Source organism: Amblyomma americanum, chromosome 3, assembly GCF_052857255.1.
Source record: "Amblyomma americanum isolate KBUSLIRL-KWMA chromosome 3, ASM5285725v1, whole genome shotgun sequence".
Taxonomy (NCBI): domain Eukaryota; kingdom Metazoa; phylum Arthropoda; class Arachnida; order Ixodida; family Ixodidae; genus Amblyomma; species Amblyomma americanum.
In genome coordinates this window covers 194,716,218-194,731,860 of record NC_135499.1, presented here as the reverse complement: position 1 = coordinate 194,731,860, position 15,643 = coordinate 194,716,218, and the positions used below count along the sequence as shown (strand labels likewise).

The window sequence follows — 15,643 nt, the reverse complement described above, 5'->3', positions numbered from 1 at the left end:
GCGCTTTGCTGAACTTGCGCATGCAGTTATTGGCAATTTATAACATGCTACAACATTTTTGTGACTCGTAATTCATTTATTTCCTCTTTTCCGCTATGGGAAACTTCAAGGAACACAAGCGACACATTACAACTCTACCGTCACTTCGCTAGCAAGTCACGTAGTTCTAAATGATGCATTCTATAGATAAAACGCTGAACAAGAAACCGGCGATTTAACGTTAAGTTCCATAAGGAGCACTTGAATAAGCGCGAAAAGTTTCGAGAAGACTGCAGCAGAAACGAGCAACTGACGCCCGAAGAAAGCGCGCACATATACACACAATCTCAAAGAAAATAAAGCAGCGGCTATAATGTTCTCGACTGTAAACCCAAATTGACGGCGCAAACTCAACTCACGCCATAAACGAAAAATTTTTAGATATTGGTCGCGCATAAAACATGAAGTATTAATGTGAACTGGCTGGAATACAAACAGAGCTCCTATAGCTGTGAAGTTTCCACGCAGATTATTTGAAATTTGCGCTTACTTGTGCAGTACGAAAACAATATGTGCGCTCAGAAAGAAGCTGTAAATGTTGGCAACCACTGCATCACGTCTGTTATTCTTTCTTGTTCGATATTTCAATATAAGTTCAAGAGCAAAACGCTCTCGCCCCGCGGCTTGTGCAGCGAGCAGCAGTTTTCTATTTCTTGTTGAAAATCTTTGATCCTGGAGCTTTCATTTTTTTGTGCGTGGAATTACCGAAACAGCGTTTTTAAATCCATAATGTGATCAATGGCTTTATTACTTGTGTTTCTATATCCTGCCTCTGCGGTCTGGAAACGTTGGATAAATGTTCTACTAGGATCTGGGTCACTCCGTCCTATGATACGGTGCTTGCTAGGTGAGGACGTCTCCATCCAGTTTTAGAGTGCAGCCTGTTAATGGCCCATCTGCCGGTTGGGCATTAGTGTTGGCAGTGATGTTTCACTCTGATCACGTGACTAGCCCGAGTGCTCCTCACGCACCCGTGGCCGCTTCATCTTCCTCGGTGCTCAGAGTGGAGGTAGCGCGGGAAACTCAATGCTCTGCTGGAGAATGCGACCACTACCTCGAGGCAGAGCCGCGTAGACACCATGTTCCAAAATATGAATGTGGTACGGCAGTTATATTGCTAAATACTCACCTCGCTGACCAGAAGGCCGCTTTCGCCACACTGAAAAATTTATTTTTTTTTTCAAAAAGAAGATATACTTCATATCTTGATTAAAAATTTGAAGTAGAAAAATATTTGCAAAGAATTATGTACAATGTCTGGATAAAATGTGTTTAATAATTAAATTACGATACAAAAAATTGGAGGACGCTTAAGTTTCGCCTTTAAGAGTGGAACGCGACAGCGTGTTGCAGCACTGCCAGGGAGTCCACGGAACGCCATCGCCCGTTCGGCGCGACGCCTTGCCCGTCAGACAAATCGCTCTGCTACGTACGGTGAAACGGACGCGTGGAGCGGCAAACCACGTAGAAGCGCTGCCAGGCACCTTGCCGAAGCGCGCGGGACTCAAATTTGCAGTCGTAGTTCGTCGGCACATCGTTCTCGACATACCCTATGCCACGAACGCCAGCATAGTTTCCGCGCCGAACGAACGGGCAGCAAGCCGCAAGCTTCGTGGTGAACGCGCTTTGGATGTGCGCTGCGTTGTTCGCCGCTCACCGCGTGATTCCCGCGTGCCCGCACGGCCCTACTGCGCCCGAACGAGACGAGCGGGAGGCGCTAGGAGGCGCGGAGGCCAGGCGAGGCGAACGGGCATCGAGGCACCCTAGGAGGCGCTAGTGTTCCTGTATATGCTGTATATGCTGTATATCCTGTATATGCTGCATATGGGAGCATATACAGGAACACTAGGAGGCGCTGCCGTCGAGCGCCATCTGTTGGGGCAGGGGCGTAGATTGCGAGGAGGAGGAGGAGGAGGAGGAGGAGGGGGAGGGATTTTTCGCTCACGGCCGACGCCTACGACACCGGCTTTTCTGCGACACGAGCTCCTTAACGCTGTCGCGTTAAAATAACAACAACTCATCTTCATTTATTTGCGCAGAGGTCGCCCACAACAGTTGGTCTGTAATAACGCATTCCAAAATATCGTAATCGTACTGCGAGTTTCTTTAATAAAGCCTCTTTAGAACATGTGCGAGCTGTGGGTGGAGTAAAGACGATTCCCTTTTCCAAATACGCTGGTAATTACCGGTGACGACAGTCCATAAAAAAAATGACAGTAAAGATAGGTGCTGAGCGTGACAAGGAAGGTGAAACAAGAGAATACGGGGTATAATGCCAAGAGCACTACACGGGATCGGGCCGGACCGATAGCCCAGGCCCGACCCGGCTCGCGGGCCGGATCGGGCCGGATCGGGCCGGAAGAAGTGCTGTTTTTCCGGGCCTGGTACGGACCCGGAATTGAATTAGCGGGCCCTGGCCGTTGCTAAAAGAAAATGGCAGTTTGCGTAAGAGAACGAGACGGTTGCATCACGTCTTCCCTTGGCTCTTTCCGCTGTCGATTTTCGACACCCATTGCAGAGCGACCAATGTGCACAGCGGCTGACAGCTGTTCATTTTTTGAAAGGCGGCCCTCCGGTGTGTTGTCCCGAGCACTATACCGCGAGCATTGCCTGATTTGTCTTCTTAAAACAAGGCCTGTTCCGGTTGGACAAGCCGTTTGAACCGTTCTTGATAAATGGGTGTTCAAAGGAGTTGCAACCATCGTAGTCAGCGCATCTTAGACCATCAGACATTTTATTGTCGTATTATAAAACATGTGAGTACATGAATGCACCGGGAGCATCTGAAGGAACTCGGGGCGAACATCCAGAGCGAGATCAATGCCTTGTTCTTTCAGCTTCTTACTGGCGCCTTTAGCAGTCTAGAACCTCGGGTTCAACTGCATTTGGGCATCCAGGGAAGCCATTTTAAGTGCAAGTTCCTCTGATCCTTTCACTCGCGCAGACGTACCTGCCTTTTATTTCATCTATGCTGCTACAGACAGCAGCGACTTGCATTGATATTTTTATTTGCCTATTTAGACGCTATTGGTGTTTTGGACAAACTCTCAATTGACCGAATCATCCCGCTGTACACGAACAGACCTTGACTTCAGTCGAAAGAAGCCGTCATGCAGCGAACCATTTCGTTACAACCCTCTTCAATGACCGCACTCTTTTTTAGCACCCTTCTTCCATTTTCACTCCCCAGTTCTCTCCCCTACGCAGAGTAACATGTTAGCGAATATTCACGCCGGCTAAAATCTCTGTTTTTCATTAAAGAGCTTTCTCTCTCTCTCTCTCCCATTTCATTTAGGACTGTATTGGGCTGACACATGTCGGGTCCACATTCGAGAGGAACGACGTACTTACGTGTACGATACTAATTTTATATTCAACACTGGCTTAATAAGACGCTATTAGAGTGTCTTACTTGACTCGCTACCGCGCTACACGGGTACCACGAATTGCCTCCTGTAATCGCACGTGGTCGGCTCTTCTCTGCGATAGAGAATGTTCACGTATGGAACGGTCTCCATAGCCATCTTGTGGTCGATGCCGCGTCCTTCCCCGGCCCCGGCCAGCAGCAGTCCCGTGAGGCCCTTCTTGTGGAAGGGGGTGAACGACTCGAGCAGGTGGTACACGATGCCCTCGGCGATGGCCTCTTCGTCCGCGTACACAATCCGCAGGAGGGCACGGCCGCTGATGTCCGTGCTCACCACTCCGTAGCCAACGATAGCTCTGTGACGAAAACAAAAAGGCAAAGAAGGCCACTAAGCCGGAGAATGTCAAAAACGTCAGCATTTTCTAGTTATCTGCATGGTACACTTGGGGCGTCAAGAGCGCCCTTGAGTTGACCCAAAACAAAGTTGAAAGAAGGTGCGACGTAGCTGTAGTACTCGGTATTCAGGAAGTATACAGCACTGTGCGCGGAGTAGCGCAACCTTGTGTGGTGGGCTCGAACTGATCGCAGCATGCGTATGCAGACACGCTTTACCACGAGGCCATGATTACTGTTCGTTAAAAACCATCAATAACTCAACTCGATCGTCGTATTACATAATGAACAGATACTGATAGATGAAGGCACGGGATACTTTTGAAGCACTTTTGTGCCATTTCACTTCGTCACGTCCCGTTACCTGTTTAATTACAAAGAAGAAAAGGCTGCACATGCTTCAGTTTCGGGAAGAAATGTTTTTACCAGTTCAACTCAAAACCAGCAGTAGTTTCATGCTACAGGGGACTCGAGGACAAAGCAGGTCTAATATATGTTTACTCGCCTTAATAAATCTTCACTTTTCAGTGAAGAACCACTTCAAAAAATTCAAACAGGTTCACTCACCCGCTGTCATCCCCGCGTCGAGCAACCACTACGGCATTCCCCTTCTCGGCCAAGACCAGCCTTAGGAACTGCTCCCTCCGGAAGCCGAACACGGCCGCGTCGTAGTCGACGACGGCAGAGACCGTGGCCCCGTGGTCTTCGGGGGACAGCTGCTCCGGCAGCCGGGTCAGCTGCACGCCGTCCACGCTGCGGGGCAGCGAAGACGTGTCTGCGGGGCCGGGCCGGATGTAGTGGATGCGCTCGGCCGACACGGCCTCGAAGCCGAAGCGCCGGTGGTACATGGCCACGTGGAACCCGCCGCAGATGAGGAAGGCGTTCCTGTCGCCTCCCAGACGCCGCTCGACGGCCTCCCGCCAGAGCCTCGTGGCCAGCCCGGACTTCTGGTGCTCGGCGAGAACCGAGTGCAGCATCACGCACGCAAGCTCCGGGTGCAAATCAATGGCGGCGCAGCTTCCGTGCACCTGGCCTGGGGGAGCAAAGCGGCGCGCAACAGTGCCTTGTGGTAGAGTCACCGGAAGCTAGCGAATGTACTTTATGGGCGCTGCTGTATTTGCTTTTTAAGGCGTAAGCCTTAGCGCAAGATAAGACACATTCACAAGAAAGGTGGACAACACTTGTCTCGTCCACCTTTCTTGTGAATGTGTCTTATTTTGCGCTAACATTTGTACATAGAACTATGCGCCAACTAGCCTAGTAACAAGTGTTACGTAAGCCTTACTTGCCCCATGGAGCAAAACCCGTCTGCGTGTGTGTGTTAACCCTCGATGGTACCCAGAAAAGATGGCGTCCTCATGGGGTTAATCTGGCAGGTGTCGGTTAAATTGATGACTGGTTGCACGAGGTTGCTCGGGTCAATGTGGATCGCAGAAATTCCACCGGTGGCAGCACCTGCCATCCCACCGCAGTGGCGCACCGCTTAACCGCTGCGCCAGGAGTGGTATGAGGACTCCCACGGATCATTGAACGTTAAGGTAAGAAAGACCAAGTGTGCATATACGGGCATTCACCGCGGTATACGGCGGTGTTTGACTGCGAGGTTAGCGATCAAATGGGTGCGGCGTCGTCACGGCGGCGGCTACGCAGAGTCGTTGTGAGGTAGAATTGCCCGCTGCGTGGCATCGGGTTACGTCACGCCGCAGCGCGCGTCGACTGCGTTCACAAAGTGAGCAAGCGAGCTTATGCCTTTTCACACGTACAGTCTGAAGTGTATCTGCTGGCATCTTTTTTTTTTTGCTGAAAGCGATGGGGACTTCTTGCTGTGCATATGACGCTGGGAGGTAGGCGTAACGCACATGCGGCTCATGTATGTCGTACTTCCAAGAAAACGAGCCATCTTCAGTCACGTGATTGATTTGAGCCGGAACATGTGGGATGTGAGAATCGTGGAGTGAGACATTTCGACGCAGCGCTCTGTTGAAGAGTGGCAGCTCGGGCTAATTGGTTTATCACGGAGAACCAAAGCAGCGCAAACAACGCGACGAGGACAGAGAAAAAAAGAGACAAAAACACGCGCTGACTGCTTTTTTCTTTCTTTCTCTACCGTCGTCGTTTTGTATGCGTTGCTGGTTTTCAGTGTTCTGTAGCTGTCACTGTACTTTCATCACCACCGTGCGGAGCGAAAAGTCTCAAGTAGTTTTATTTTTAATCTAAGATAATTTGCATATGTTGTGTTCATTGCGACATACCTTTATTACGACATACCTATATATCTTCGAGATGTAATGTTTTGGCCTTTTAATGTGAAAGCATTGCTAGCTCCATTCCGAGAAAGCCAGTGGCGTGTGTGTGTACTCACTCGCCAGATGGTACAGAAAATGGCAAGAAAATCAGGGTGACGTCTTCAAGCGGCCGTATGACGCACAGAGCAAGCCGAGCACCGCCATTTCATGCAATCATGTATTTGTCATTCGTCTATATAATATATACTCCCCACTGGCATGCAGGCCTCAACGGGGCGCCAGTATTCCCGACAACATTCGTACCGAAACTATGACGCAGCCGTTTGTCGTGCAGCGTTCCGGGTGGTGTCATACTATTTCTCATTGCGTATAGCTTACACGTGATATTCATGTTGGAGGCTAGCTTGCGACAGGGATTCGAACCGATGACCTTCAATTGTATGCCTTCCCAGACTCTCTATCTCTTCCTCAAGGCGCAGTTGAGGTGTCCACCGAGATGTTGGACAATTACTGCGCCATTTGCTTTCCTCAAAAAATAATTTTCGCATCATAATTGTGATGCAGCCGTTCGTTGTACATCGTTCCGGGTGGTGTCATACTCGCGTGTGTCTGTGTGGATGGTGTGCGTATGGGTGGGTGTCAGTGCACCCAAGGATAGTAATGATTTAGAATTCCTACACATGAAGAGACTTAAGTGTCTATGCCAGTTTGTTTTGTGTATTATAGTTACCGTAACCAGCATCCGTTACAAATGAGAACTAATAATATTTGACCCGCATTATTTGCTCACAGAATATTATTTCTGCACCATTTTGCTTTTCGCATTTAATAGTGTTTACTCATTATTATTCCGCATTTCAGTGTTCTAACTACCATGAGCTAATGCTACGTAAGTAAGTAGTACAAGCCCAGTGGTGGTGGTGGTAGTGGTTTTTATTAAAATAATAGCAAAAAGGAAGGAAAAGATTTTTGCTAGCCCCGGCATCTGCCATCGATACTGAAGCACCTGAGCTGGGGCAGCGGAAATAAAGGATAGCAGGCAGAATGGAGAAATGAAGTACAAGCCCAGTCAAACAGATTTTTTGCAACATTTTGTATGCATTCGCACCAGCTGTATATTGTTACAAGCACGTGCAGACAAATCTAAATAACGATCTTAATAGCTTCCCAGAGATTTACGAATCACCTGAGGTGCTTACAAGGCTGAATGTCTAAGCTGGAAGCATAACTCGAAGCAAATGCGTTGGTCAAGTGACTCCGCAGTTGTGAATTCGATGCCGCCTGGGCTCGCGATACTCTCATTGAGTGGCGTTTCACAGCAGGCTGAGCCCACAAAAACCTGAATATGCGCATGCATTCAGAGTGGGGCCTTCCTTTGCAAACAGCTCTATCAGGCGCAAGCCGAGCCACAGCTTCGGACGCTCTCAACTACTGAATGCTTTTCGGCTCCACCGACCGCACGAATGGGGTTTTCATCATACCATTACATTGACCCAGTGCATCGTAGTAAAACGGTAATTGTGACTGCGATATACTGCGACCGAAAGAGGTCGTAAGTGTGCAACACATGTGCCACAACCGACGCCAAATCAAATGGGTACGGGATGAACCAAACGCGAACAGCAGAGGATCAAATATATCTCACGAAGTCGAAACACAGAGACTGCTCGTTATCACTTGTCAAAAGCGGTCATCGCACTTTACGGGCTACTCTGTACGCAAAGATTTGATCTCCCGTGACCACAATGGCCTCATGCTGTTTGGGCTTCAATTAACGCCGATAGTATCTTGTTTACAGACTACATTTAATAATAATAATAATTGGTGTTGGGGGAAAGGAAATGGCGCAGTATCTGTCTCATATATCGTTGGACACCTGAACCGCGCCGTTAGGGAAGGGATAAGGGAGGGAGTGAAAGAAGAAAGGAAGAATTAGGTGCCGTAGTGGAGGGCTCCGGAATAATTTCGACCACCTGGGGATCTTTAACGTGCACTGACATCGCACAGCACACGGGCGCCTTAGCGTTTTTCCTCCATAAAAACGCAGCCGTCGCGGTCGGGTTCGAACCCGGGAACTCCGGATCAGTAGTCGAGCGCCCTAACCACTGAGCCACCGCGGCGGGTCCAGACTACATTTGCCGAACGCAATTCTAGAGCCAGCGTGATGACGATCAGTGTCCCTCTTCGGAGAGGAGTCCAGAAACACGATAACAGAGACACCAAAGTTCCCTTGGCCCATGACATTGCCTTTACAGTACAACCTAAAACAATGTTATCGTTGCTAGAGTTTGAGGCACGATTCGCTCGTGCAACGGGGTGCATTAGGAGTGGGGTTCTTTCCAGTGCAAAAAGGGAGGTGTGCAATGTGTGGTCTAAACAAGCACTTCTTTTCAAACCACAGAGGCCACGAGGCGAGCCAAGGCAGTGGGTTTTGAAAGCACTGATTAGAAGAACAATGGCTGAATATCAGCGATCACTTTCAACCGAAAGCACGAGGCAAACGCAACGTTGCGCACAAACCTGCAAGTACAACTTATGAACACGTTCAAACGCAGGCCTCGAAGTTCTCATTTTAACAATATTGTACGGCAAAAAACATAATGCAGCTTGCTTCATGTGTTCGGGTAGGCGGATAATCTTCACTGAACAGAACTTGCGTAAAGGAGAAATAAATAAATAATATAGACAAAATCCGTTCCCATTTGCATATTTCTAAAAAAGGTCGTATAACTTCTCCCCCGCTGTGTTTAGAGTGTTTAGTTAGTTTTGTGAGTAAAGAATAAAGCGTGTGTCGAAAGTATGGTGCTATGCCACTTTTACAATTTGCTTATACAGATGAATGCCACACTCTACAGAATTTGTTCACTCGCACATTTATATGAAATTGCTTGAGAAAGCAGAATACCAGTAAAGATTAGGGCAATGCGTACTCGTTATCGCCAAATCTGACGCGATTCGTAGGCATCCTAAAATCTTAGTGGTTACTTGGAGAGGGATTCCAGAATCGATATATAAGACGCATAACTTGGTAGTTTTTAGTATTAAATGATTGTTCTCGCTCTCATCTCTTTCATCAAAGCTGGCTTCCCTTTAAACAGCTTTGAGGGCGATAAGACCTGATTGGTTCGTGAACTAAAAGTACTTCTCAAGCACGAACTGAGTTCTCTTTGCACGCCGTGAACACATGCGGCTGTTATGCTCAGATGGCGTGGGCAACGGAGCATCACAGCGAGGGCAGCGGGGAATGAAAATGAGCAAAGCATGATGTCACCCGCATGACATTCCGCGGTGTTGCTGAAATAGCGATCGGTATACGCGACGTGCCCCTAGCGACTGCACAGGATGCCTCTCGCCTGACGTGCCAGCTGGCACACTCTGCTCTTGTACACCGCTCGCGATTAGATGCGCACTTCAAGCTGATTGAGACCTCAGTGGCAATACAGGGCCTTTTAATACGTGATTCCGGTTAGCTAGGACCACCACGAATGTCTCACCGGCAGGTGGTATGGGAGCGAACCGGAGCATTAGCATTCCTTTGGCATCACTCCTCAAACCGGGGTTACCTAGAGCGTATCATGTCAAACTACGTTGATGAGCAGGCATTGAAGACACCGGGACAAAACACGTGACTTACCATCCTCGTCAACAGCGACGTAGATGCCATCCGGGTCGCACTTCATCAGCGTGTCCAGCGCTCCGATGCCCATATGCTGACCGTAACTCCTGCGAAGCTCAATCACGCCTTCTTTGTCCTGCTCGCGCATTGGTCGAATCGTAAACTTTTCGCCTGCCATTCTAGTCGCCTGACTCGAAAGCGCCCTTGTTGACGCACGGATTTCGGAAAAGGTTAAGGCAGCAAAACTTTCTCCAGCCGCCTCTCAGCTCTTCTCATCCCTTGAAAAGATCGAGGCTTGACGAGGGCGACCCCTGCAATCGCCAGCATGGGAAGGGAAAGTTTACTAACGTCGAGATTGGGCGCTGTCGCCCAGACGGACGATACCACGAGCAAGCGCGATCGGCGCGGGGAGAGGAATATCCGAAGTGCGCGTGGCGGTCAGGATAAGGCAGCACACGTCGCTCTTCAAGTAATCTGAAAGCCTTATCACGCAAAGAGCAACTCTCAAGCTTTATCTGGCACCCTGATGCCCAGCACGGCACATCCGTTAACTCGCTATCAGGCAGCCGCGATAGACAAGCCTTAGGGGGCTGTGTGCTAATTGCGCAGGGGTATCTGTAGTGCCCGATAAGGAGTTCTTTGAGAGCGAGATTACAGGTCACAAATGCCTGCCGGTTGCTTTGATAAATTTGTCATATATTGAGGAGGCTTCTTAAATGCAGAACAGGCTTCATAAATGCAGAAGCGTGCGGCACAGCTGAATGATCACAAGCAAGATTCTGCACTTGACTGCTTGAATTTTGCCGAACAGACTTATTTAGTGCGGACACATGTGTTGGAGATTTAAAAGCTATATTTCTCGTCTCTGTATGATGCCTTTCTGCCAAGGAATTCCCCGCTTACCTGCGCTAATCGTACAAGGCAGTGTCTTGGGAGTTTACATGTCTTCTACGAACCGGCACATCCTCGCTGCGGCTGGTTTAAAGCGCCACACTCGCTTCTGGTTTCAAACCAAGGCGGCCTAAACGAAATGGGAGCTAGAGCTTTTTTTTTTTTTGGGGGGGGGGGGGGGGGGGTTCTTTTCAACACAACGATCAGTTATTCTTTGAATGGAGAACTTGAGCGGCGGCTACCTTGCCATGGATACCCCTCGAATAGATATCCTGTAAGAAGATAAGCAGTGGAAGGAGCGAGGCTAGTGGATGAAGGTGGGGTGAGACATCGAACGAGTCCCGACTGCCCTGAATGATGTAATTATCAGAGACGATAATAAAAATGATAATTTTTTGTTAAAAATACAACACCAAACACTGAAACTGAAACAAGATGAGAAAATGTAGAAGTAAGAAAACACTGAGTTTTTCTTTATCGAACCAGCCGTCATAGAAAGGAAAAAAATGCTGAAACTCGAAGTACATCTGCCATATCACAGCATGACATTATGACGCAATCGCATTATACACTCGGCAGTCATTACTTTTGCTTCTTACGTTGCTCAAGCTGCGCACACATGGCTTCCGTGCAACTGAGCCCTTCAACTAAACGGTTTGTAGCCTATTTTTTTGTTTCATTACATTCTTTTTGAGACAAAAACCAAAACGCATGCACTGACAGCCGCAGCACCTCCTACTTCTCGAACAGTACAGAATAATGAGAAACAAAAGCAATATGACCGGACGAGAACAGAGCGAGGAAGGAAACTAAGTTCACTGCGTCATTAAGAGGGGGGGGGGGGGGGGGGCTGCTTTTTGTTTCTTTCACTGTTCTTATTCCCTCTTTCCCAGGCTGACTTTTCGTAATGCCTCTATCTCCTCTTTGCTAGTGTATGCGGAGGCGCCCGTCTTTAACGCTGATGCTTTAAATCTGCTCAGACGCTTCTTTCACTTAGACGACCTGTCAGTAAGTCGAGTAAGTCAAGTTCAGAAAGGAGACGTGGTGACATGAAGACTAGCAGTTGATGCGAACTTCTGGATATATCTTCATATGAAGCAGCAACCGCGATCGGTAGTCTCGGTGCTGAACAAATTATCAATGGCGTTTTCCTTCCCGGCGTTAACCTTAGCTCACCTCGCGTACCACCCCCTCAAATGAGCCGCAGTATGAAACGAAGTGCCCTGATCCACTCGAGAATAAACAAACTCTTGGGTCTTTTCACTCTCGTTATCGGACTTCAAGTGCCCGTCTCCGACGCCAGAGGCTCTCGCGTGCGTCGCCAAGAAGGTTTCTTCTGCAGCGGCAACAAGTTCGCCACGGGCCTCCTGCGGACCATCATCAGCGCCAACGTGGAGGTCATCCGGAGAGCGGAGCCCATCCTTCTGGGCGACGCCGACCACTTGGGATTGCTGCGTCTCAAGAACGGCCGCGCTTACAACGTGCACACGGTGCAGCCGTTCGGACTCATCGACAGCGACTGCACTAGCCAAGAACTGTGGATCAGGGCGGTCATTCCGCTGGCGCTGGACGCGCCAGAGTTCCACTTCGACTGGGAACTGCCCGGTGGACTGGCCGGTGGTCTGTTTGTACTTTCTTACGAAAAGGTCGCCGCCAACGTCACCATCGAGGTCCCCAAGGTACGTTATTGTCGTAAAAAGTAAAAAGAACGCAACGCTTTTAGTGACGTCGGGCTGTTTTGCGTGGCTCGTGCAGCTTTAGTTCCGTTTGAAGCTCTTGGGGAGCGAGAACTACCCAACTTTCTCTCTAGAGCGCCGGAGCACCTGGGGTACTACAAAAACGCCACCGCACGATCATCCTCCAGCTTTGGTCACGAGCGCAATGTGGACTTTTTACTTTTGGGAAATACCGCACAGAAAACGCAGTCAGGCACGTCAGTAGGGAAAGTTGGGGCACACCGGTAATTGGAAATAATTGACGTTCCTAGCGGTAATGAGCAAGACACGCAGCCGCGTAGCTGGCCTTCATGCTTAAAGGGAGTCTGAGGTCAACAGAAGCTCTAATGGCAAAGACACCACTCTCACCGAAAGCGGAACCTGTATAAGCTAGAAACGATCACAAGGAGAAGTACAGGTGTCGCCATCACCGGCCGATTTCGCAAGTAAAATGCCTGAGTCACCAACGATATTGCGGATCCCAGAGGCTACGCTATACCGCCATTCACTTCAAAACGGTGGCAATCCGCCGTTTCGGTAAGGAGGTCACTAGTTTGATCGGCTGGCAGGAAGATTTCTAAATCAAATTTTTGGACGACATATACATGTTCTGCTGCTGAACAAGCGTTAACGTAACTAGAAAGGGCCAGAGAATCAGTTTTTACTGAAAACAATATTTCTTCGGAGTTGTCGTCAGTGTCCCGTTTAAGTAAACATGTGCATAGAACACATGTATGCTCGCGTTTGCTTTCGTAACAAACGCATGCACACACTGTTACTACTCGGGAACTTAAATCGAATTTATGACGCGGCTTTACTAACCTCATGAAACAACCATGAACAGTATTACGCGAAATATGAGGTTATTAACTTGGAAGAAAGCTGCTCCGGGTAACTGAAACTTCATTTGAAGGACAAAAAAATTCTAAGTCTTGTCTTCTTCAACAGTGCTTTGTCAAACCAGTCGGATTTAATATGAGAGAGTGCCACTCACTACATTTATCATTAGAGAGCCATAAATTCGACTTCCCACTGTCCATCCCTCGTTAAACAGTGTGGTACCTACCGAATAACAAGCATTGCTGTATTCCTGCAGTCCAACACAGCGCCAAGGGCTATGGTGGCTCCTGAATGCAATCTGTTCCCCTTTTATGCCGAACCGGGACCCTGCTGCGGAACTCAAATGAGTTTCTAATAACGTTTGCAGGAAACGAATGGAATAGGAATCGTTAGCTGACACGTGCGGGTCCATCTTCGGTAGCCGATGAACCATGCATTTCACAATGCGAGATCTCGGGAAAAAATATCATCCGACCGGCATTCTAAGAGTGATGTAATTGTCACCATCCTCCACAAGCTGTGCTTGATGTGTCGTGAACGAATGTCGCTATCTCCGTGCACGATGCCCAGCTGTTCCATGCTTTCCGCCGCCCGCGACGTGTCATTCGCGCATAACGTTTGGGTGCATTAACAAAGCACGGCTCGTCGCTATAGGCAACCCGTGCTAAAGTTAACCGTGCCCATCGCAGCACCGCAACACACAGCCTACCGAGAGGAGCAAGCATTATTCAGGTGCCCCCGTAGTGCTCTTCCCCGCCACCAGATTGCGCTTATCAGCATATCAGCATATCAGCTTATCAGTCCGGTCAGAGGCAGGGTGCTTGGATAGACACTTGGATAGAGGAGATAGACACTTTGTGCATTGCGTGCGGAGAGGAGGAGGAAACGGCTGAACACTTGATACTCTCCTGTAAAGGGCTTCACCCTACAGTGGAAAGCAGCGGGGCTGACTTACCCAAGGCATTGGGGTTTAGGGATAGTGAAGGGAAAGTAAATTTTAAGAGGTTAGAAGTTAACCAAGCGAAGGATATCTGATTGGTGGCTAAAAGCAAGACAGGAGTAAAATTTCACAAGACATGGCTAGGTGGCTTGAGCCACCGCCCGATGTAAAGGGTTCAGCCGTATCCATCCATCCATCCATCCATCCATTGAGCGCTCTACGCCCGTGCACTTCCTTTTTCATCCTTCCTTCAGTCGCAACCAACAACAACAAGCCCATGTGGCGAGCGTCAGCTACCTGGGCTTCGTGGGCAGCACTGAGTGGTTTCCAGCAAACTCGGGCTTATCATTGCAGTAGTTTTTAGGCGCACAGGGGAAGGATTGCATCGCTGTCTGGGCGCTGCAGGTCGCCTATAGCTTTGATGTACGCATTGTACGCATTGTACGCTTGAAATGTTGTTGTGCTTGTTAGAAGACGTCAGCACTGTTGCGTTTTAAGGCAGTGCTTAGTAGTGCTATCTTTGCAACAAACTACTTTTGAGCGAATGCACTTGCATCGACCACGCAAAGATGCCTACACAGAGGGTCAGAAAAGAAAAAAAGAAAAGCGGTCCCCCTCGGAATTCGACGAAGATGTAATTAATGCAACAGAAATGGCACCTTTAATAGAGAAACAATGCGCATTACATTCTTTATTTTCTGATATATCAGATTTAACAAAATTAGCTTCAGGATCCAATCGTTTTGCGAGTTTTGGGCCATTTCACCACATCACTCTTTTCGAATAAGCTCAAGAAATTTTCGGCTGATCTTGACTTGCCTAGCCTAGCTATACCAATCAATTAATCAGCTCCACGGAGGGCATCATAACTGCTCCCTTGCAACAGACTTCATTAATGCGAAAGCATTAGACCGCTCATGGGCACGGAAATCCGGCGTCACAAAAAAATGGCGGCACTAAAGCCCACGATTTGTCAGTACAGTGTGACGTCATCAAAGGTGGGGGGGAAAATGCGAAATGCTGACCAGTAATGCTCAGTACTAGTACTTAAAATTGCACGAACTGAAAAGGAATACAATATAGTTAGAACAGAATTTAAATATAATTGGTAGACAGTTGGAAAGGAAGTGGAATAGAATCGCAGCTCTTTCGCATGACCCGCAGGTAAGTCCCTTAAGTGCCCCCGGTAATTCTTCTATTGCACTGGAGTGAAGCGGTTTATTAGAAACACATTTCCCTCCCGTGTGTCCCACTTTATCATGTAAGTACGTATACATGCTTCTGTCACTGCAGCAAGTGCTGCGGGGCAAGGAGCGATCGCGCATAATCGGCTACCGGACTGTTGCCAGCCAAGGCCTGGCGTTCGGCAAGGAGGGCGCCACCGGCGGTATCTCGGGCCTGCTGGCGACGCTCTTCACGGCGCTCAACACCGTCTCCCCCAACGTAGTGGCCGACTTGCTGGGACATCCTGATACGCCGGCTGCTGCAGAGGTACATCCAGACCGTGTCCCTGCCCTTCTAAAGGCCCTGCAGGTGTCTGGTCGGACCTTCCCCTGGATTTGGACGGTTCGTGCCAGCCTTTTTAGAGCGCAGCTCTGA

At 48.9% G+C, this 15,643-nt stretch overlaps 2 protein-coding genes across 2 annotated transcripts; one reads left to right on the top strand and one right to left on the bottom strand.

Moving 5' to 3' along the window:
- Window positions 1-3,328: 3,328 nt before the first annotated feature.
- LOC144125780 (uncharacterized) lies at window positions 3,329-9,970 on the bottom strand. The gene is made up of 3 exons (XM_077659483.1): window positions 9,677-9,970; window positions 4,364-4,829; window positions 3,329-3,759 (listed from the first exon to the last, which is right to left on the bottom strand). The coding sequence occupies exons 1-3, from the start codon at window positions 9,834-9,836 to the stop codon at window positions 3,468-3,470; spliced, it is 918 nt and encodes a 305-aa protein (XP_077515609.1). The 5' UTR covers window positions 9,837-9,970; the 3' UTR covers window positions 3,329-3,467.
- Window positions 9,971-11,757: 1,787 nt separating this feature from the next.
- On the top strand, window positions 11,758-15,643 carry LOC144124332 (uncharacterized). Its single transcript, XM_077656966.1, has 2 exons — window positions 11,758-12,228; window positions 15,338-15,643. Exons 1-2 carry the CDS (start codon window positions 11,758-11,760, stop codon window positions 15,641-15,643), a joined length of 777 nt encoding a protein of 258 aa, XP_077513092.1.

Excerpts from the sequence above, each read along its gene's own strand:
- LOC144125780 (XM_077659483.1), bottom strand. The coding sequence starts at position 9,836 with ATGGCAGGCGAAAAGTTTACGATTCGACCAATGCGCGAGCAGGACAAA. Across the intron at positions 4,830-9,676 it reads CGTCGCTGTTGACGAGGATG|GCCAGGTGCACGGAAGCTGC; the intron begins GTAAGTCACGTG and ends TTGCTCCCCCAG. Across the intron at positions 3,760-4,363 it reads CGACGCGGGGATGACAGCGG|AGCTATCGTTGGCTACGGAG; the intron begins GTGAGTGAACCT and ends TTTTCGTCACAG.
- LOC144124332 (XM_077656966.1), top strand. The coding sequence starts at position 11,758 with ATGAAACGAAGTGCCCTGATCCACTCGAGAATAAACAAACTCTTGGGT. Across the intron at positions 12,229-15,337 it reads TCACCATCGAGGTCCCCAAG|CAAGTGCTGCGGGGCAAGGA; the intron begins GTACGTTATTGT and ends CTGTCACTGCAG.